We start from the raw sequence: 23,081 nt of genomic DNA, 5'->3' as shown, positions 1-23,081 counted from the left end.
TGAGGGTAGTAGGTTTGGGAGAGGAGGAACATCATTTTTAATCGGCGATATCTTCGGTATTGATGAAGTTCGCTTAACTATTTTTGCGGTGCGGTGACAAGTGGTGGAATACCGATCTCTCGTGCGCTTTTGCTAACCTTGGCAAAGAGCTTTTCAGGGTCCCTTTGAGGCTCGTCAATAAATATGACGATTGGCTGTATAAAGTCTTAAATGTGTTCGCAGTGCAGGGTAAATCCTCCATAGTGCTAGTACTTCTACAGAGTAGTGCATGAAGGAGCGGAGAGAGGAAAAAATGGCAGCGTTTGTACTTAGTTGAACCACCATGCAAACCGGCGAAAGCACATTCAGCCTGATTCGCTCGTCGTCTGACCGTCTGGCGACGATATTAGTCTCAGGTTAAGGTCTGCTCATGGTTAAGGTGATGTAATTTTACCGTGTCGCAGGTGGAAGATGATGAAGACGACGATCTGTAATGCACAGCTCAAGGGCGTGTTGCCGTTTAGCACGAGGCGTGATCAGCTGCGGCGAGAGCATAGTGCTCTCGTGCTGTTGCCAGCGGAGCTTATTGGTGCGTGCAGCCGCGGGTTCCAAACCCAGTTGCGGCAATATTTTGTTTTTTTTTTTCATTTCATGAATGTCAATGTCAAGTCGAGGCTTCAGCGGTACATAGGCTTTTGGTGCGTTTGTTTTAAATATCTTTCGCTCTAAATGGGTAAAGTTCTTAACAAGGACGGGCTTGCATATCAAACGGGTGTATGCTATCAGGGGGCCTGCATTATCAGGCTTCTCATTTTCCGCTTAGACCCGAAGGATAAAATGCTTCCTCCTTGCAGCGAAGTGCAATCAACCAGTTGCGTCAAGGGTATGCAATGTAGCTAAAGCGTTTTTGGTTACTTGGCGCCATAGATCCAGGCGGAATATATGAAGCTGAAGATAGAGTTCCACTGAGGATGATGGTTATGACGCTCCTCTTGAATGTAGCTGCACAGGCGGCCGGCTCTTGCCGCGTACACGCTTCATGTTTCCTCGCGCTGCCTATTTAAACCCTTGCCATCACATGTGCCGGCTGAGGTGAACGTTTTCATGTCAGCTGCTAAGTGCGAGCAAAGTACAATACCGAGTCACCCCGGCGTCCTGCTTAAAAGGCGAGTGTCACGAATTTTATTCGTAATGATGTGCTCACAGACTTTGGAAGTGAAAGCGCCACTGAGTCAATTGCTCAGAAGTCGCAAACCATTTATATTTTAAAATTCTAAACGACTCTTAAGCTTTGGCCGATAGAATATTTCGCAGGATGACGACGAATTTGTTTTTGTTTTTTCTTCAGTTTAACGGCGAACATATTTAGCTGCTATACAACTTGCTTCCCTGTTTAAGTATTTACTAACCGTTAAAGCAGACTAACTTAAACAACATTATAGCCAAACAACTTTATTCAACAGATTTGCAACTGTGCGCACTAATACGGAATTGTTGCTTCCTTGTATAAGCTCCGCGGTGGCTTAGGGGCTATGGCATTCGAGTTCTAAGCCTCAGGCGAATGCGTCCGATCCCGCCACACGGAAGTCGCACGTCGACGGAGGTGAAGTGGGAAAGCCCTCGCGTGCTGCGCGAAGTCAGCGCACTTTGAATATCCGCGAGGGGACGAAATCAATTCGGAGCCCTCTTCTGCGGCTTCTTCCAACACACTGTGGTACTTTGGGAATGCCCTACTTAGCATTAAGGTGCTGCGTTTTCTTGCTTCCCTGGTATGTCTTTGAGATGCATGATCGCAAATAAGGTGAATACGGAAGATTTACTAGTAATATCGTTGTGCGTATACCAAAGCCTCTTCAGTCATCTAATCGAAAACTGGTCGAAAAGACAGGAGAACAAGAAAGCAAGGCGTTTAGGTAGAACTGAGGTCCCGCTTTATAGAGTTAGGCACGAGGTGCCGGACGAGACATGGCGACCATTTTCACTGTTCTCAACATTTCTCCACTTTCCTTGTCTTTACCAGGCACCGCCATATTATGTTCGGCAAGCTTCTCTGCGTAACATTCCTGGCCGGGTTCGCCTGCGCAACAAGCGCCGGCCCACCGCCGTTTGGTTTAGTTCGGTTGCTTATCGACAAATGTAAGTGTTTCTGTCCCGGGGTTCAGCAGATCTGTAAGGACGGACTATTGCCGATATCGCTTGAACAATGTTGCTGTGAATCTAGCCTCCATGTACTTATCTACGTTAAAATTAGGACTTCTGCAATACCTCTGACATATAGTGTTTATGACATATAATGTCTGTACTAAAAGATGTAAAAGTGACAAATACCAGGCATTTTATGTTTATTCTGAAAACGGGAAATGGGGTGGGCGCTTCATCAAGTCGAAAACTCATCCAGTGTGATGCAGGTGACTCTTCCCCTCTACCTCTGTATGCGTTCGGAGAGTGGGCGGGATGAGAACGGTCGTGGCAGCTGCCACGACGGAGAGAGTTCGAGAGGGTGCTAGGTGTCTAGGGCGAGCAAGAGAAAAGCACAATCTTACACAACTTCATTCTTTCCCACTCAACAATGGTTTGCTGAAGCGTAGATATTTTGACAATGAAGGCAGCATCTACAATGAGGCTCACAGAATTTCGTCCTCTCCTACTCGATGTACAAAGATCTATGAACGGAGAGAGACATATTCTCAAGAAGCGACAAGTTCCCTAGAAAAGAGACATTCACTCATATGGTGGACCATTAATAATGCACTCTCACCGGCACCGCTTACCTGAAGGCCGATTCATTGTGCTCAATTATATGTCTTTCTAAGAACGACAGCAAAACGTTCAAGAACGACAGCAAAATGATATTTTGCTATCAATCAGTTGATAGAGAAATGCGCAGAATATAACCAGCCCCTATATATAGCGTTTATTGATTACGAGAAAGCATTCGACTCAGTAGAAACCTCAGAAGTCATGTAGGCATAGCGAAATCAGGGTGTAAAGAGAGTTATGTGAAAATATTGGAAGATATTTATAACTATTGTAGAGCTGCCATAGTTCTCCATAAAGTCTGCACTAAAATTCCAACAAGGAAAGGTGTCAGGCAGGGAGACATGATCTCGCCTATGCTATTCACCGCCTGTTTACAGGAGGTATTAGGGGGCGTAAATGGGAACAGTTCGGGATAAGAGTTAATGGAAAATACCTAAGTAATATGCGATTCGCGGATGACATTGCCTTGCAATGTCACTCATGACATGAACTGCGGAGCATGATCAATGAATTAGACAGGCAGAGCAGAAACGTTGGGCTAAAATTAACATGGAGAAAACCAAAGTAATATTCAACAGTCTAGCAAGAGAGCAACAGTTCGCAATTACTGGCGCGGTGCTAGAAGTAGTATGGGAATATGTCTATTTAGGGCACGTAGGGACAGCTGATCCGGATCATGAGAGGGAAATAACTAGAAGAATAAGAATGGGGTGGAGCGCATATGGCAGGTTCTCTCAGATAATCAATAGCAGTTTACCAATATCCCTGAACAGAAAAGTACACAACAGCTTTATCTTCCCGGTACTCACCTATGGGGCAGAAAAGTTAAGGCCAACAAAGAGGGTTCAGCTTAAGTTGACAACGCAGCGATCTATGGAAAGAAAAATGCTAGGTGTAACGTTAAGAGATCGGAAGCGGGCGGAGTGAGTGAGAGAACAAAAACGGGTTAATGACATCCTAGTTTGAAGTTTGAAGTTTATTTCAGGTAGACGTGATACAAATGTACAGGTCTGTCTAAGAGGCTGACAAAAAGGCACAGATGCCTGACGAGTGTCAGCCTCTCAATACACACAGCACCTCAGCATACGGTGAAGGAAAAGAAAGGAAAATGTGGACATGAAAACGGTTGCAGGCACGGAATTATAGGTGCAAAACGAAAAAAAAAGTATGCAGCGATACAAAACGTGATGCAAAGGTAAGAAACTAGCACTCAAAAAGCAAGAAATCTACGAAGTCAAGTCTTTTCTACTATGACATTAAGTAGGCATTCAACTTCTTTTTGAATACCCCTATGGACGCTGATTGATTTACAATTGTCATGATGGCTGGCTGACGATTTAACAAATCGGGTATAACAAAGGATTGCTTTTGCATGCCATAATTTGTGCGTATTTTACATATGTTGTAAGCTGTGCACCTTGTGTTGTAGCTGTGAAATGAAATGAAGAGGAAGAAGTGGGCTTGGGCAGGGCATGTAATGCGAAGGCAAGATAACCGCTGGTCCTTAAGGGTAACGGAGGGTATACCAAGAGAAGGCAAGCGTAGCAGGGGGCGGCAGAAAGTTAGGTGGGTGGATGCGATTAAGAAATTTGCGGGAATATGGTGGCCGCGGCTGGCGAAGGACAGGATTAATTGGAGAGACATGGGAGAGGCCTTTGCCCTCCAGTGGGCGTAGTCAGGCTGATGATGATGATGATAAAGTAGTTTTCGTATTTTTCAACCGTTAAGACCTATATTTACCAAAATTAGATGAAACAAACCGGCACATATTTCTCTTGCTGCTAAGAAGCTTCCGTTTTATTTCATTTATTTTGGCGGCCCACTCCGAGCCTCCAAAAACTCGCAAAAGCTTCAACTGCATTGACCAACGTTCCTTCGAATACGCCGATGAATGGAGTGAAGCTTCAACCTGCACAGTCTCTGAATCGACACACGTAGCGCTTATGTGTAATAAAAGATTTAATCGAAATTCCGAAGAGCAAACCTCGCCTCTCGAGGAGTCCCAGAAAATAAGCCTTCTTACTGCAGACGCGTTGCATTCTTGGATGGGTCCCTTTCATCTGCGATTAGGTGAAGGACAAGATCGAGTACCTCATTCTCTTGGTATTATATGAATGAAAAACGAAAACAGGCGATCGTCACGACCTGTGAAAAGTTGATAGTGCACATGCGGCGTCCCTCCGTTTGTGACTGAATATCAATAATCAGAGGAATATACGAGGGGGTACCCAAAAGAAACCGGACTTATTTTTGTTTGAACTTATTTGTTCACATTTTAAGCACTGACCTTCAATCTCCTGCGAAGTATTCCCCACTTGCAATGATACGCTTGTCGAATCTTTCATTCCATTTTTCAAAACATTGTTTAAATTCATCTTTTGTGATGCTTGACAGTGCCTCCGTCGTTTTTTCCTTCACCTCAGTAACAACAGCGAAACGCTTTCCATTCACCTATTTTTTCATTCTAGGAAACAAAGAAAGTAGCACGGGGCAAGGTCGGGAGAGTATGAGGGTTGAGGAATAGGGGTCATGCCATTTTTGGTCCAAAATTGTCGTAGAGACAGGGCTGTGTGAGCAGGGGCATTGCCATGATGGAAAAACCAGTCACCCGACCGCCCCAAATCTGGCCGCTTCCACCGCACACTGTTGACCAATCTTTTCAAAACATCCAAGTAGAAAGCCTGGCTAACTGTCCGACCCTGCGGAACAAATTCTCAATGGACGACTCTTCTCACGTCGAAAAAACAAATCAGCATTGTTTTGAGGTTTGGTTTCACCTGACAAGCTTTCTTGAGGCGAGGTTAATTTGAAGTTTTCCATTGACATGATTGTTGCTTTGATTCAGGATTCGATTCAGGAACACTTGAGTTGTCCCCATAGCATCGTCCTTGTACGCCTTTCTTAATATTTCAAGAGTTTCCATTCAACTTTTTCCGAGCAAAAATCAGAATTCCACCGGCGCACGCTGTTCACGAAATTCAGCCATTGCAAAAACGACATTCACACAAAACAGTCGTCACTCTAAAACTCTGCCTAAACTAGTGTGACCTCCTTCAACGACGGCACTCGGCTTACTGACTCTGGAATGTTCATTCTATGGTCTCCTAGTGGCAAAACGTGGTACCACAGGAGCTTTGCCGACCAAAAAATTTAGTCCGGTTTCTTTTGGGTACCCTGTCGTATAGCTGCCCATCCCATCTGTGACGCACAAGAGTGCCGGAAATATTGTTTTAAATATAGGGCTGTTGATTGATGATATCTTTCCCTCTCCCCTAATAGTAATGGTTCTATCACTGACACAGCCTCTTCAGCTTGATGGGATATAAAACAAATTTAAAGCAAATCGGCCGAGAAGACAGCGAAACCAGTCGCAGACGGTGTTTCATGCGCCTCTCAGGTACTATAGAACAAAAAGAGAATTATGGTGGTTTCATTTTTGCAGTTGAGTTTAAGCCTCAGCATTGTGGCGACATCCTGCGAGCCGGAGGCGCCACGAGCGGAGTGTACACTTTGTTCCATCGTGCAGCTGGGCCCTGGGGACAGAGAGTGTACTGTGACATGGACACAGACGGAGGAGGCTGGACGGTGAGGATAGACGTTATGAGGAAGTTCTTTGGAGTCACGCAGTCCGCAGGCATCCTGTGTCTTGGAGCTTGCTGAAGCGAAGACGCTAAGTGAGAGCCTATAAATGATGGGCTGTTATGTCACTCTAACGTGTCCTCACATGCTACTCTGCTATTCAAGCTTACAGTGCTTACGCAACAGCTGTACCACTGCGGCTTATCTTAGAAAACCAAGTTTTAGCTTATTATGATGTAATGCATTTTATTTTGCCCGGTAGGCAATGGTAATAGCAAATATATATTGTACTAGTGCAGCGAGGAGAAACGACTTGGCTAAGATAATATTTTTCTAATAGACTTGGCGGAAAAAGGCTCCGGGGATCGAAGCATCGACACAGACTCAATGCGGACAACGATAACATGAGTTTGAACGGGACGCGATTTTGACGTTTAGTGTCTTCTTTACATGTAGCTGGTTCGTACACTGCCTTCTCAGCCACAGTGTTGGCACGCAGTCCGCACTGATAGAGCAAGGAAATCTGAGTTGCTATAAGGATACAGCGTCCTTAAGCGGCTCCGACTGTTCCGGCATAGAAGCAGTGTCTGAATGCAGGGCAAACAGAGCAGTGTGACAGTGCATGAGGGGCAACTCCCCGCAGGAATATTAAAGAGATTCAAGGGCTGCTGGCTACTCATGATAACAGGCAAATCTGTACATCGATGTGGGAAGACTTATCTGAGGCACAGAAGAAAAGCTACATACGGGAGGCAAATTTTTAATCCCCAAGAGTCTCGAGCAATGCATTGACGCTCGACCATATAGCTCCTCCGTTCAATCTTATCCCGGCGGTGCCAGAGGAAAGATGCTAACCCAAGAGCGTGAGCCGTTCTTACTTCTATTTCCAGTATGTGCCTAATAATAATCCCGCCCTCTTGTTTTTCAGGTCATCCAAAGAAGAGGGCAGTATGGAAACAACGTGTATTACTTTTACAGGAACTGGACCGAATACGCTCGAGGTTTCGGCGATCCGGCTCACGAATACTGGATTGGTAATCTCGTTTTGTAAATACGACGTTGCAGCATGCATAAAAAGGGAAAGGTAGTTGTGAGCTGCCGATCGCACCGCCATCACAAGACAGCGATGAGCAGTCGAGTTGCCGAGGCAGCTGAACTGGTACTGCGCTTGATAATCATACCCTTGGACAAGCGGAACCGGAAAGCCGGCAAAAAATCACAATAACGCAAAACTTTTTGCCTTTAAAACTACTTTTTCTTATTAAGGCCAAAAGTATCGCGGAAAAGGGGCGCGTATACAGGTCTAGCCATGTCTACGCTTCATGTTTACTTCGGGTGTGAGCTCCCTGAGCCGATCGATTTATTTTCATTTCATGCTTGGCCCGGCAGTTTCAGTGCGCGCCATGATGAAAGACACTCCTGGTAAAATGATGAAAAAACGTTGTTGGATTACAGCCTGTAGGTTTATGTCTAACCTAGTGCGCCTATAGCCTTTTTCCGTATTTTGAATTGCCACCGATTCGTGAATCCACCGTGCATTGAGTATGAATGATGTGCACTCAAGTCTGTGCCAACAAAATAATGAAATAAGGCACTGCATTTAATTTTCTACTCCAGAGCTCGCAGTTATAAATGACTTTATCTCTGCAGTCGGCTAGAGCAGATTGTATGGAAGAATACTGAGGTTATAAACAAGGCAATAGAGACATAAGGGCCACTTTATTCACGTGTGTAATGATATTCAGGGTGCACTATCTCAATTCTTTCAATTCAGAATTTTTAATGATGTAAAAACACGGCAGATTTGAGACTACAATCAACGTTTTTGCAAAAAGCTAAGCTTAAGAAGAAAACCATTTCTTTTTGGCATTCTGGCATAGGCTTTCCTCCAGTCCTGTCTCGATTTCTCTTTGCAACAACTTATTTCTGAACCTACGAGTCGTTGCGCCACTACAGCCAATATTCTCGATCTTATCCTGACAAATAATCCTTACCTCTGCTCCAAGACTGCGCACTTAGAAGGCTTTCCGACCATTCCATAATCATGGGAAACCTGAATATTGTGCCCCATAAAAAAGTAACTCGTACTAAACAAATAAGGTGCTACAACCGAGCAAACTTCGGTGAAATAAACGCTCAGGTGTCAGTGTTTGCTGATCATTTTTTTCATGATTTTTAGTCACGCTCTCTGGAATCGAACTGGAACCTGTTCAGCGTGAAACTTGCTACTCTCATTGACAGATTCATACCCGTCAGCAGTATCCCATGCACTAACACAGCGCCTTGGTTTAATAGGCATCTACGTCGCCTTAATAACAAAAAAAAGCGCCTTTACAGACAGGCCAACAAAAACAGACACTCCGAATCATGGCAACGGTACAAACTATGTGATAAGGAATATCAGTCTCAGTTGACATCTGCACGTAGGCACTTCTTCACACACGATCTACCGGCAATGCTAACAAACAATCCACGGAAGTTCTGGCAGATAATAAACCCCTCTTATCATCCCGACATTACTCTTACCAACGCGGATGGCAGCAGTGTTCCAGTGGCCGAATGCGCCGAACTTTTCAATAACGCATTCACATCCGTTTTTACCCGTGAAGATCTCCCTCTACCTCCTGTTTCTATCAGCACTTCTAATACGTCAATATCCGAAATATGTATCAGTGAGACCGGTATCTTATCCTTAATAGGGAGCTTAAAACAACATCAGCATCAGATCACCATGGCTTTATAATAACAAAGTACTCAAAAATTCATCTGATGGTATTCATCGCATCTTGTCCGCTATATTTTATTGCGAAAGCAATACTGCTCACAGTTTGAGCCCTTCAGCGTAGCGCGGCGGTGGACACGTTTGACCTTTAGCGTGACCTTAGACGAGACGTCATACTAGCTGCGAAAAACCAGGGCCCCAGCTCTGCTCGTCAGTGTGGAGCGGCGGTAGACACGGCGGGCGGTGAGCCTCTCGCTTCTTCCACTAGAGGCGCTGCAGTAGGACTGACGTCGTGGCCCAGTGGTTTGAGTCGTGACCCAGTGGTTTGAGCACCCGTCTCGGCTGCGGGAGGTGGTTGGTTGGAAATCCACCGCCGGACACCCACCGGTAAAAATGGGTACAGGCGTCCCCCGGCCTGGCGCTCGGCTTTCTTTAGGGGTGTACGCTTGGGAGAAGCTCCGTAAACACCGCTGTGCCCCCTGCGGGTCAAGCCCAGTTTCGAACAACCTCGCAGCCTGCTAAAGGTAGTAGGGTACCCTTCGGCCAACGCGGTTCGAACGCGAGCAAAGCCCTATACGCTGGCACTGGGCGCACGCACGCCCTAGCGCAACGGCCTTTCACTCTACGTGAGAAGAAAGCCCCTCCGCAGGGAAAACTCCCTGAGCGCCACGGTGTACACACACCATCCTGCAGTTCTACCCACAGAACGCCCAACTCGCACTGTTCAGCTGGCTCACCGCAGCAGCATCAGCTGCAGTCATAAAAAAAAAAAAACATGGGTGTGGCCGTGACAGTGGCGGGTTACTTTCAATTAGCCCGCGGAGCTTCTTTTTATGGTTAGAAGGTAATCGGATAATCGAAGAACTTCAGAATGGGTTCAGAAGGGGAAGGCGCTTAGATGATAGCCTGTTCGTGCTTACCCAATGCATAGAAATAGCTAAGGCGGAAAACAGACCTCTGTATTTAGCCTTTCTGGACATAAGCGATGCATACGATAACGTCAACAGGGAACTCCTGTGGAGCATATTGAAAAATTTGAGTATCGGTCATCAGGTGATTGATTTTCTACAGGAAATCTACCGAGATAATGAAGTTGAAATTACATGGGAAGGGAAAAAAGTACCACAACTGTGAGGGTGCAAAAAGGATTAAGGCAAGGTTGTACTCTATCACCGCTGCTGTTCATGCTTTCCGTGATAAATATGGAAAGAAGGCTAGAAGAAAGTAATCTAGGTTATAATCTGTCGTACAGATTAGGCGGAAATGTAGTTGAGCAGCGACTCCCGGGTTTAATGTATGCGTACGATATTGTACTGTTAGCAGATAGCCAGGAAGATTTACAAACTTTGGTTAATTGCTGTGGAGACGAAGGAGACGCTCTAGGATTCAGTTTTAGCGCAACTAAATCAGTTGTGAGGATTTTTAACGGTACAACTGATCAGGTGCTTACAATACAAGGCCACGAAATACCCAAAGCGGCCGAATACAAATACCTCGGGATATGGCTAAACGGAGGGCAGATATACACGGAAAAGCATGAACGGGCTCTCAGGGCAAAAGGACGATGAGACGCCGGGATAATGAAACATACGGCATTATGGGGGTACAGCAAATATGAAGTAGTAAAAGGTATTTAGAAAGGAATAATGGTGCCGGGACTTGCTTTCGGCAATGCGGTTCTGTGCTTAAGGGCAGAAGTTCAGTCGAGATTAGACGTAAATCAGAGAGCTGTTGGAATATTAGCACTAGGTGCCCACGGCGAAACCACAAACGAGGCAGTACAAGGGGATATAGGCTGGGCATCGTCCGAAGCACGGGAAGCTAAGAGTAAAATACTATATGAAGAACGCCTGAGGAAATTGGACGATAACAGGTGGACAGCTAAGGTATTTAAATACTTATACAGAAAGAGCGTTGACTCACAGTGGCGGAAAAGAACTACAAAACTAACCAGTAAGTATGCCCGTCATGAGGACGGAGAAAGAAAGAGCATTAAACGACAGGTTAAAAACGCGGAAGTTAGAAATTGGATTAATTCAATGGAAAAGAAACATTTAGTAGAACTATATCGATACTGGAAAAGGCAGATCAGGAAAGAATTTTTCTATGATAACTCAAGAGGCAGTGCCCTACATTTTGAAGCTAGGTCAGGGTGTCGTAGAACGCGCAGCTACAAAAAGAAATTTAACGAAGAAGATGACGCATGTGCAGTGTGTGGTAGATCTGTGGAAACAATTGAACACCTCATACTCAAATATGATGGTATCCATCAGTATGGCGATGCAGGCACAGTCACTCTTCCTGAGGCCCTAGGGTTTAAACATAACAATGGTCATGTAAATAATAAGGGAGTAATTACTCATTGACATCCACTCGAGCGCAGCCTTACGACTACAAAGGAAAGCTATACAGCTTTCTCAGAAACTTCGAAGTTAAAGAAAAATTCGTCCTGGTCCGGGAACCCCGGACCAGGACGAATTTTTCTTTAACTTCGAAGTTTCTGAGAAAGCTGTATAGCTTTCCTTTGTAGTCGTAAGGCTGCGCTCGAGTGGATGTCAATGAGTAATTACTCCCTTATTAAAAATCTACTCCACCATGGGGAATTCCCCTAACATTTGACCACAACTGGTCATGCAAATAAATCTGCATTGGAAGTTAGCAGAAAGCGATTGGAGGATTGGTGGCTGAAAAGCAGAGATGTGGCATAAGGTTCGAAATGTAGGATACCGTAGGTAAAGATGATGGCGAATCTTAATGAGAATTGACAACACAGTAAAAAAATATAACGAAAGAAAGAAAAGCTGAGCATGGTGGCAATTGCCACCACCCCTTTTCAAAGGGGGCGCTCCTCTCCATCCATCCATCCATCCATCCATCCATCCATCCATCCATCCATCCATCCATCCATCCATCCATCCATCCATCCATCCATCCATCCATCCATCCATCCGTCCATCCATCCATCCGTCCATCCGTCCGTCCGTCCATCCATCCATCCGTCCGTCCATCCATCCATCCGTCCGTCCGTCCGTCCGTCCGTCCGTCCGTCCGTCCATCCATCCATCCATCCATCCATCGATCTCGATCTCGACCTCGATCCGTCCGTCCGTCCGTCCGTCACACCGTCTCTGGAAGAGAAGGGCCCAACTCGTGCCGTCGGCGGAGAGCGGCGGTAGACACGGCGGTGAGTCTCTCGCTTCTCCCGCTAGGAGCGCTGCGGTCGCAGTGACGTCACACCACTTGTGTAAACAGAGCTCCAGCTCGTGCCCTAGGCGCAGAGCGGCGGTAGACACGGCGGATGCGGGCTGAAGACACGGATGAAGTTGCTTTCGCAATTTCCGGGCTTAACCAAGCTGAGCCTCTGCCAATTTTTTCACAATCTCTATCATCTGGCGTGATTCCGCTGGACTGGCGCCTAGCTAAAGTAGTGCCATTTTTCAAGTCTGGCAATCGTTCCTCGCCACTAAATTACCGACCCATTTCATTAACTAAACTAGCTCTGTTTGCAAACTTCATGAACACGTAATTCACTCGCAGGTAATTAACTATCTTGAGGAACATAATATTATCTTTAAATATCAACATGGGTTCCGTAAAGGCTACTCATGCGAAAAGCAACTTGCCGTATTCATTCAAGACATACATTCATCGATTGATGCTGGCAGTCAAGTAGATTCCACATTTCTTGATTTTTCTAAAGCTTTCGACAGGGTTCCTCACAACCGGTTATTAATGAAACTAGCACTGCTTAATATTCACCCTCTTGTCATTGCAGGGGTTAAAGATTTTCTTTTTTCCAGGTCTCAATTTGCAACTGTCAATAACCACAATTCGTCTTTCAGCCAAATACACTATGGCGTCCCACAAGGGAGTGTGCTTGGCCCCTTACTTTACCTAATATTTGTCTACAATTTACTGGATTAGATTTCTTCCCATATAAGACTTTTTGCTGATGATTGTGTAATTTATCGCAAAATTTATTCTAACACCGATTGCCAATCCCTTCAATCTGACCTGGATTCAGTAACAGCGTGGTGCTCAACCTAGCTTATGCAACTTATTCATTCAAAAAACAAAACTGATGTCTTTTACTAACCGAATGTCTCGAATTCAAACAGCATACTCCTTAAATATTAGCTCATCGAGCTAGTCACCACGTATAAGTACCTCGGACTTTACCTTCATTCAGACTTAACATGGAACCACCATTTTAATCTTATGCTTGGATCTGCTAATCGGTCTTTAGGTCTCTTAAAACATAACCTAAAGCATGCTCCTCCTCACCTCCGTGCCCATACCTATACCACTCTAATTCGACCTAAAATTGAATATGCCTCGGCTATTTGGGACCCTTACCAATCTGACCTAATAAATAACATTGAATCCCTGCAAAAACCGCGCAGTTCGTTTTATTTACTCCGATTATTCACGTAACACCAGCATCACAACCGTGAAGAAACGCGCAGGTCTCAATGATTTATGTCTCCGCCGCAAAGTTGCACGACTATCACTTTCTCATAAACTTTATCATCATCCATCACTTCATAACGACTTTTTTCTTTGCCGCCTTCGATTTTTGACCGCCGCAATCATCCCTTTAAAGTTAGGCGTTTCACGTGCAGAACATTTATCTATGCGCATTCATTCTTACCATGCAAAATATCTGAATGAAACACTCTGCCTTCACATTTCGCAACCACCACTGATCCTGATAAGTATTTTAATCTTATATCTTGAATAACTACTGCTTAACTCTTTGCGTACATTGTCATTTTATTTGTTCTTGGCTTCCATTTTTCCTGGGCATGTTACTAAAATGATTCTTGCATTAGTGTTCTGTTTGTATAATTTTAATACTGTAGTAAATTTCCCTCTTTGGCCCGCTGCCATACTTTTGATTCTTTTGCTTATTTATGCCATGCTAAGTCGTGTTTCATTTGTGGTTTTGTTGTTTTATATTTGTGCTTTTGTTTTATTTTGATAAAATGCCTGTACCCCCCCGCCCTTATGTAATACCATCTCGAGGGCCTTTAGGGGTATTTTGTATAAATAAATAAATAAATAAAACGATGTAAAATAACTAAAATTTTCGGGGTGAAATATTGAGCACATATTAGCGCATCTGCGTCTAAATGTTTATTTCTACACCAGCATGGAACTTAGAATGCGAAGTAAAAATGTTGCGTAATTTTGACGTACGAAAGTCATCTTGTGCGAAAAGTAGTTTGTTCGATTTATGTTACCCATAGGGATCTTAAGACCACGGCCTGAACTCCAGCTTCCTGTATTGCCAGGGACAAGTGGTGAAAAGAGGGGCATCAATTCAGGTGTCTGTGATTAGCTTAATCACAAATTGCCCCGCTGCATTCTCTGCCTGGTAAAACATAAACTTGGGACAAAACGGAGGCAGTTTTTCTTTTCGATCATTTATTGTGACTCTTCGATTACCTTGCTTCTATATTAGCACCCCAGTTATACCCAATAAATTGCACCGCTAAAGTGCTCAGTATATAACGCTCATCCTAAGATACCACTCTTTCCAAGGTTAAAATGTTGCGCTTTTGTCAAGATAACATTCGAATACTTAACCACACCTACCAGCATTATTACTTAGACGTTAATTTACTTGCTTTGTGTATCGTGCCCGCTTCTGATTGTTACATGCGAATTGAATGAATGGCCCTGTATATAGACGCCCCAGTTCAATAGAGTGACCTGGCTTAGTAACATCCATTTTGAGCGCAATTTCATCGACAGCTTTTTTGGGTTTCCATGCAGGAAATCGCGCACTGCACGCTCTTACATCTGGAAAAGAATCCATGGCGCTTCGTGTGATGCTGATCAATAGTACAAAAGACAGCCAAGCAGTGGATTACGAGAGTGTCAGCGTTGGCAGCGAGGAAGACCTGTTTGAAATGAAACTAGGTCAATTTCTCGGTCCCCAAGGTGAGATAGTTTTTGCTGTGTAAAAACGCAACTTCTTTCACTTTGCCACTCCAAAAGCATCCGTGGAGTGGTCAAGTGCGACAAAAAATCCTAAATAGATGCGGTTCAAGCCTTTTGGATAAGACAAGAAGCCACATATAGGATTGCAGTACTCGCCGTAAGCATAGCAAAACGGCCGACTATTACATTAAAACAGGGGTCCATTTAACGACAACATTTCCATCTAACTTTTCCAAAAAGATTTTGGCCGTACATCTGACACTACGAAAAAAAATGACGATGTCTAACTTGGCCACTATCACTGCAGCATGCGGCGCATTAAAAAAAAAATATTTTTTTTAATGCCCCCAACCCCGTCCGCTAAAGCGACTGCTGCAGCGACGTAATCCTCGCATTACTCATTATCTCCCTGTGATCTGGGATACAGGTCAGAGAAGATTACGCAACGGTCTCTTGACCGTGTATTAGTGAACTTCCACTTAGTGTGAGAATAGCAACAACTCCGTTGATTATATCTGGCGCTAATTTCGTACGCACCGAAACACAAGGATAAACTAAAGGTTTATAGTATACACCGTACGCGACACAAATTTTACACGCTTAACAATGCGCAGTATGCTCAAGGGATGACCAAACGGATACTCGTGTATAGCCCTTTAGCGGTGCACCAGGCGTCAGAAACTAGTCCTGCTCCCTCCCGTGGTTTTCGACTACAGCGCTCGTATTAGCCTGCGTTCTTTCCTAGCGCATGCTTTTCTTGTAGAATGCAAGAGTATGGCATGTTTCTGCTTTGCTTCCAGTGGAGGGCGACTCTCCGACACTCTACACTACACTTTGTACACGCACGCGCAAAAGAAACTCTCTCTGGCCACACTTCATAGTTTTGTGGAAAAAAGCGAGACATAACTAATATGTGCTGCTCGATTGGTTGATACCGACGAGTGAAGAACCCGAGCATAATTATAAAGATGTTTCAACCAATTCTGCTTAAGATGAAGTAAATAGAAATGTTTGGGGTATAGGTGGTAGATTTAACAATTGTAGATTGTGCCAAAGGAAGGTTTCTTATATAAACAAGGCTAAAATGCCCAGAGTGAGTCACCATGAGCATACCCTTCTAGATTGAAAATTATCACATCTCGGCACCAGCACGCGTATAGGGTGAGAAACATCAGTGATGTCGTTCGTTCCCTGCAGACGTTTGTGTTTTTTATTATGATCTTCCATTAACTAGTTCAGGTATAGCCATTTCTATTTTTACGAGATAAAACACAAAAATGCCTGCAGCCTGACAAAACAGTATGTTATGCCACTTGGGGTCGTCTTTTTAGGTTCTCACTAAGCCAGGGCAATAACTAAACAAAAAGAAAGGTCAGAAATCATTCCCCACATTTAATGCTGGATGTGGCGGAGAGAGTTTGGTTTTTCTTTCTGTTGTTCTCACCGCAAGATAGGAACAAGGAGCTCCAACATATATGTTCTTAATTCTTTTTTTATCAATATATTTATAAAATACTGGAGAGCTTTCCTGAGCTGCTCGTCTTCTAAATTTGTAGGATTTTTTTAAACACCTTTCATCTTCAGTTTCCTCCAGGAAAAATACAGTTACAAGTTGAGCACAGTGCGTTCTTTCACTTTTTTTAATCTCCCTGTTGTGTGCGATGCGACCTCTACCAATCCAGTACCACGAAAATCAAATTTGGTCACTTATAAGAACGCCTATATCTCACAGAGATTTAGAACGTAAAAATTTTTGAAAACGTAACGTCCTTTATTTATTTGGCAATTGGCGTCTAATTCATAACAAATACTCGTAGAGATCCTAAAAACCTTTTAAAGGACAACCACTCCAACAGGAATTACACATCAGTTGACAGGCAGTCGGCCTTTATTCTAACGTGGGCCAGAATTTTTCTACGGGCCTGCTGTTACTGTACGACGTAGATGAGAGATGAGATGTGGGACAAGGTAACCAGGCGACGCTATACGGCTCCTTTCCTCTGGCACGAGTATTTATTTAGTCCTGACTTGTGAACGATGCGAGAGCATTCTACATTTAATGATTACCAAATTGTGCAGTGTAAGCAACAACAAAAAAAGCTTCGAATTCAATAAGCGTTCAGAATTTTCAAATACACTGAATATTGCAAGAAGATCACCGCAGATTATTGTATATCCTCGTAAAATCTTATTTGCGCTGCTCAGCTATTGTGTTTCGAAATCTGTTCCAGAGCTTTAGTGCCTAAGAAACGCGCTTACATGTGGAGGCTTCGCTGACTGTTCAAAAGTATTTGTTTGAATTGTTTGTGAAGCACTTCATAACGAGCGCATCATGGCCCTACTAGTGTCTCCTTAATAAGCATGCTTATGGCGGAAAGAAAACACCGAGTAGTCAGTAAGTTTCTGCCGTCGGCTTTTTTTTTGCTTCGTCGAGTTGTGCACGCCCTCTTCAATAATTCGGGCAAGAGTGAAGAGCGACCCGATACAACTCTTAGGGCCTCCAGTAAGCTAACGAAAAACAACAGAGTAAAAAAACTGATAACTGCCGCAAAGAAAAGCCTTTTCTTGAGTCAGCAGTTTTCTGCACGACCTGTGTACTGCGAGTCTTTCTTCACGCGGCTACTGGGCCTAATTCTTTTCACTAAATCGATAAACACATAAGTACAAACGAGAAATACCACAGCTGGCTTAGATGCAAATAACCAAGATTTTTTCTGCGCGCATTTGCTGTCAAAAACGGTTTGGCTAAATGTTTACATTCAAACTTAAGAGCTGACCACTTAAACGAAGTTTAAACAGTCAGTTTCTATTCCATTGTTCTTGTTAACAAACAACTTTTGTTGCAAGCAAAAAACAGCAGGCTAAGAGAAATTTCTTCAGCAAGCTAATACATTCTGACTTTATTATTTGTATAACAGGACACATGGTTGCAGTGCTAGATGAAGGTTCTCGGCTCCGGATGAGAGCTTAGACGGACTGTCTCGGAATACGGACACATGGGCCATGGCGGCTGGTGGTGAAGCCCTGGCCTGCTGAGGCGGTCACGTGCGTTGCAAGAAACATCTGAGAGTCGTGTTGATGCGCTTGCACACCGCTGTTCGCTTAAACGCGCGCACAAACAAGCTGTAGAAGTTCTGAAGCTTGCAGCCGGGCATCAACACAGATGCACACACACACACGCACCCATAAGCGGTGAGAGCACCGGCATCGCTCTGGTTAGAGGAGCATAAACGCCCGATCGTGCGCATGCAAGAGATTGAGAATATTTGGTTTGTAATTAAACTTTCCTGGTGATGCTTTTCTATTTTCCTGGGTAATACTTTGATATCCTTAACTAAGCTTGTTTTCGCAGGGGGTGTGACAAAAACGGCGTGCGTAATTGAGACTTCTAGTTTTTGCTTTTGCTGATATATTGGTTTGGAACTGTGCTTTACATGCCTCTCGGAAAATTTTACTGCAATTCTTGGTTTTGATGACTTCCCTTTCCGTCTTCACCGCAACGTGGTGTGCTATTATGCATTGCCGCCTTTCAGTCGGATACTGCAATTAAGCTGCAAAACATGAATTTGACCATTAGCGTTGTACTCTACGCAATAAACATCAATAGGTGAGTTCAGAATTTTGACTCTTATTTTGCTTACGTCTCGTTTGCAGGATGGAACAGCATGGAACATTGCAATGGAATGAAGTTTTCCACGTTCGACCAGGACAACGATTCCGCTGTGAATAGCAGCTGTGCAACTTTATATAGAGGTGCATGGTGGTACCAGAATTGCTTTTCATCGAACCTCAATGGTCTTAACTTAAATGGTCACCACGATAGCGTCGCCGATGGCATTATATGGTCATGTAGGGGACATCCCGTCTACTATAACCATTATTCATATCCCAGTGTCCGTATGATGATCCGACCGAAGAGTTTTACACGTGTGTAAAACTCTTTTCAACCAACTCTCCCACATCGATGTTCAGATTTTCAAGTTCTCATGAATAGCCAGCAGCATTTGAATCTGTCTAATATTCCCGCGGTGAGTAGGGCCTCCTACACTGTCATCCTGCTTGGTTTGCCCTGCAGTCAGACATTCCTCTAAGCCGGAAATGCCGCAGCCGCACAAGCACGCAGTATCCTTATGGCCACTCGCATTTCCTACCGATTTATTCATTTATTTAAAATAATCTGAGATGCCCATTACTGAGATTGCAGAGGGGAGTGGTTATACAAATTAACAAAACATGGAAATATGAGCATAATTTTACAGAAGGTTGCTAGTTATACAATTTTAGCTAATGCATTCTTGAAATAAACGGTGATCATTAATCGGTGCCAGTGGTGCGGGAACGTTATTCCACTCATGGGATGTCCGGGGTAAAAATGAATAAAAGTAGGCTTTCGTTCTGCAGAATGCTATTCAAACCTTGTGGGCGAGATCCATCCGTGGTGACACGTACTGTGGGGGTGAGATAAGCTCTTCGCCAGGTAAGAATGGTGAAATGTTTATGAAGAAGGAAAGGCGAAGTATTTTTCGACCAGACGCAAGGGATGGCATTCCGAAACTAGCTTTCATGCTGGTTATGCTTGCAGTTCTTTTGTAGTTAGAGAGAATGAATCGAGCAGCTGTATTTTGGACCATCTGAAGTTAGTGCGTTCAGTTCTGGTGATAAAGATCCCATATTGATGATGCGCATTCGAGTTTAGGCACAATGAGTGTTTTGTACGGTAAAAGCTTCCGAGATGAAGGTGCTTTACCAGTGTTACGGCGCAAATATCCGAGAATTTTTTGGCGTTGTTAATGACATGTGTAACATGAACAGTCCAGGCAAGGTCATTGGTAATGCGAACAGGAAGTTATAAGTGTGTACCGTGTCTAGAGCGAAGCCATTAGAGAGAAGGTTCATTAGCCAAGATTTACACCAGGCTGAAATGGAGTCGAGTTCGGATTGAAGCATTAGTATGTCTCCATTGCATGTTATTTGCCTGAATATTACGCCGTCGCCGGCTAATTGGTGAGTGTGAGATGAAATGCAGGAGGGCAGGTCGTTAATGCAAGTAAGCAAAAGAAGCCGTCCGAGCACAGAGCCTTGCGGAACACCGGAGTGAGCGACACTCGGGTCCGAGGTAAGGTCATCAAGAGAAACGAACTGTTGACGGTTTGTAAGAAAAGCTTCAAGCCAGGCAAGAATCTTTCGGCCGAGGTTAAGTTGCTGCAATTTGTATAGTATGACACAATTTATCAAACTCTTTCACGAAATCTATGAACGCACAGTCAGCTAGTGAATTACGATCAAGAATAACACGCAACCTGTTAGTACAGTATACAAGTTGGGATTCACACGAATATGATTCGCAGAATCCGTGTTGAAATCGCGAGAAGAAAGAGTTCGATTCTAGGAAGTTAGCTAGGCGGAAAAGAGGATGTGTTCGAGGAGTTTACAGGGAACGCTGGTGAGAGAAATTGGCTGGTAGTTTAGCGGAGAATACTTGTTACCTGATTTATGGCGCGGAATCACGTTCCCGACCTTCCATACGGCAGGTAGCGAACACTGGTCAAGTGACTGCTGAAAAATTTTTGATAGCATGATGGAGGAATAAACACTTTTATTTCTTAGAAATTTAGCATTCATTATGCAGCAGCCTAGAGCAGCGGTTATTTTTAGTGCGTTGAACAGTTTTGCTACACCATCAAGGTCTATTGTGACAGCGTACACTGGCGTATTACCAAATGACACTGTGCTCTAAAACAAGATATTGGCGGTGATCGACAAATTACAACTGAAAACGTCGTTTAACACGGAAGGCTGCAGTTCGAGGGAAATGGTAGTTCCTGGACTGTCGAAAAGAGGCTTGCTATCGCGATCAGTCGGGTTAATGATGGGCCAAAACTTTCGCAGATCAGTGGATAGCATGGACGGAAGGGTAACATTTAAAAATGTGTTCTTCGCCTGTTCTAGCGCTGTTATGTATTCACATGACGTTGTTTTATAACACTTCCATAGGACATAGTTAGAATAATGTTTCACAAGTTTGTACATAAGCTTTTTTCTCTTTGACAACCGCTTGATATTAGTGTTGTACCAGGGAGCTGTGCTATTAGTGCGGACTGCGTGCCAACAATGGGGCTGAGAAGGCAGTGTATGAACCAGCTCCATGCAAAGAAGACACTAAACGTCATAATCCCGTCCCATTTAAACTGATGTTATAGTTGCCCTGATTGAGTACGTGTTGAGGCTTCGATCCCCGGAGACATTGTCGCCAAGTCTCTAAGGAAAGTATTGTTTTATCAAAGTTGTTTCTGCTCACTGCACTTGTACAACCTATATTTGGTACGGCCAATGCCTACCATGCAAAATAAAATCTATCTCTTTTTACAATAAGCTAAAATTCCGTTGTCTAACATAAGCCAGATTGGTACAGCTGTTGCGTTAACACCGTAAAAATTCAGGGGCACTTTGACTGTCTAAAGTGCGTAGAGGCGAAAGCGTTTTCCGCACTTTGACTGCTTCTGTGGCACTGGTGGCGTCACATGCAATTGAGCACTAATTACTAAGTGATGACAAATCACTAATTAATGGTTAATTATTGATTAGTACCTGTATACTAATTCAATGCTAATTAATGACGCTTAAGCTTCGCCTTTAGGAGTGGAACGCGACAGCGTGTTGTAGCGCCGCCAGGGAGTCCACGGAACGCCACCACCCGTTCGGCGCGATGCCTTGCCGTTTGAACGCAACGCTTTTTTAAGAAAAGAAATGGCGCAGTAATTCTCTGTCATCTCGGTGGACACCTGAACTGCACCGTAGAGGAAGGGAGGCGGGAGTGAAAGAAGATAGATAAAGAGGAGCCGTAATGAAGAAAATGAAAATTGTATTTGAGGAAAGGAAATTACGCAGTAACTGTCTCACATATCTCGGTGGACACCCGTCAAAATTCAGGGGGGCACTTTTTTTACCTAAACTGTCGTCACTGATGTGTGGTTAAGATGTTAAGCTTCGCCCCTAAGAGTGGAACGCGACAGCGTCTTGCAACGCTGCCAAGGAGTCCATAGAACGCCATCGCCCATTCGGTTCTACGCCTGGCTTGTCGGTAAATTGGTTTTTGAGGAAAGGAACTTATCTGTCTCTCATTTGTCGGTGGACACCTAAACCTCGCCGGAAGGGAATGGAGGAAGATGAGAGTGAGTGAAGACACCGTATTCACTAGACGCGCCTTTGTTCATTCCAAACCATCGAGCTGGCATGGCGGAGTGGATAGCATGCTCGTCTCGCACTCCGAAGACCGGGGTTCGATTCCCGAGCTCGACCAATTTCCTACTCGGTTTTATTTATTTATATGGCCTGACTAGAGAAGTTAATTAGGCTAATTGGGTAATTAAGCAATTAACTAAGCTCAGTCCCACTTGGAGCATCACCATATGATGCCTTCAATTGGATGCATGGTTACTAGCCAAAGTACAATTGGCCCCGTTTGAAATTGGCGCACTGTGACGTCACGACCGTTTCGACCAACTGAAAAGCGTGACATTCTTGTCGACAACTGCTGCTTACAACGATGAGACATTAAAGGCTTTCGCCTTAAAAAGTCTCTTGTGGCCACGAAAGCGAGGTGTCGTAACCTTAGGTCCAGGTAGAATAGCGCAGTAGCACGTGGAGGCACGTTAGAGTGACATAACGGCCCAGCCTCTAAAGGCTCTCAACGTTTTCGCTGCAGCAAGCGCGAAGACACAGGACGCCTGCGGACACCGCGGGTCCCAGAACTCCCTCATAACGGCTATCCTCACCGTCCAGCCTCCTCCGTCTGTGTCCATGTCACAGGACACTCTCTGTGCCCAGGGCCCAGCTGCACGATGGAACAAAGTGTACACTCCGCCCGTGGTTACTTCGGCTCGCAAGATGTCGGCGCAGTGCTGAGGCTTAAACTCAACGGCAACAACGAAACCGCCGCAATTTTCTTTCTCTTCGATATTACCTAAGAAGCGCATGAAACGCTGTGTGCGACTGGTTTCGCTGTCTTCTCGGCCGATTTGCTCTAAGTTTGTTTTATATTTCTTCAAGCAGAATAGGCTGTGTCAGTGTAAAACCATTTTTTGACTATGCTGGT

General features: G+C 44.4%; 1 protein-coding gene across 1 annotated transcript; it reads left to right on the top strand.

Moving 5' to 3' along the window:
• The first annotated feature begins 2,012 nt into the window (after positions 1-2,012).
• On the top strand, positions 2,013-22,891 carry LOC149363030 (techylectin-5A-like). Its single transcript, XM_089568418.1, has 6 exons — positions 2,013-2,115; positions 6,182-6,324; positions 7,247-7,352; positions 14,819-14,986; positions 18,641-18,913; positions 22,692-22,891. Exons 1-6 carry the CDS (start codon positions 2,013-2,015, stop codon positions 22,889-22,891), a joined length of 993 nt encoding a protein of 330 aa, XP_089424544.1.
• Positions 22,892-23,081: the final 190 nt, after the last annotated feature.

Source organism: Amblyomma mixtum, chromosome 2, assembly GCF_055824585.1.
Source record: "Amblyomma mixtum isolate Tamu chromosome 2, ASM5582458v1, whole genome shotgun sequence".
Taxonomy (NCBI): Eukaryota; Metazoa; Arthropoda; class Arachnida; order Ixodida; family Ixodidae; genus Amblyomma; species Amblyomma mixtum.
The sequence above is the reverse complement of the archived record's forward strand: the minus strand, read 5'-3'. Positions and strand labels throughout refer to the sequence as shown.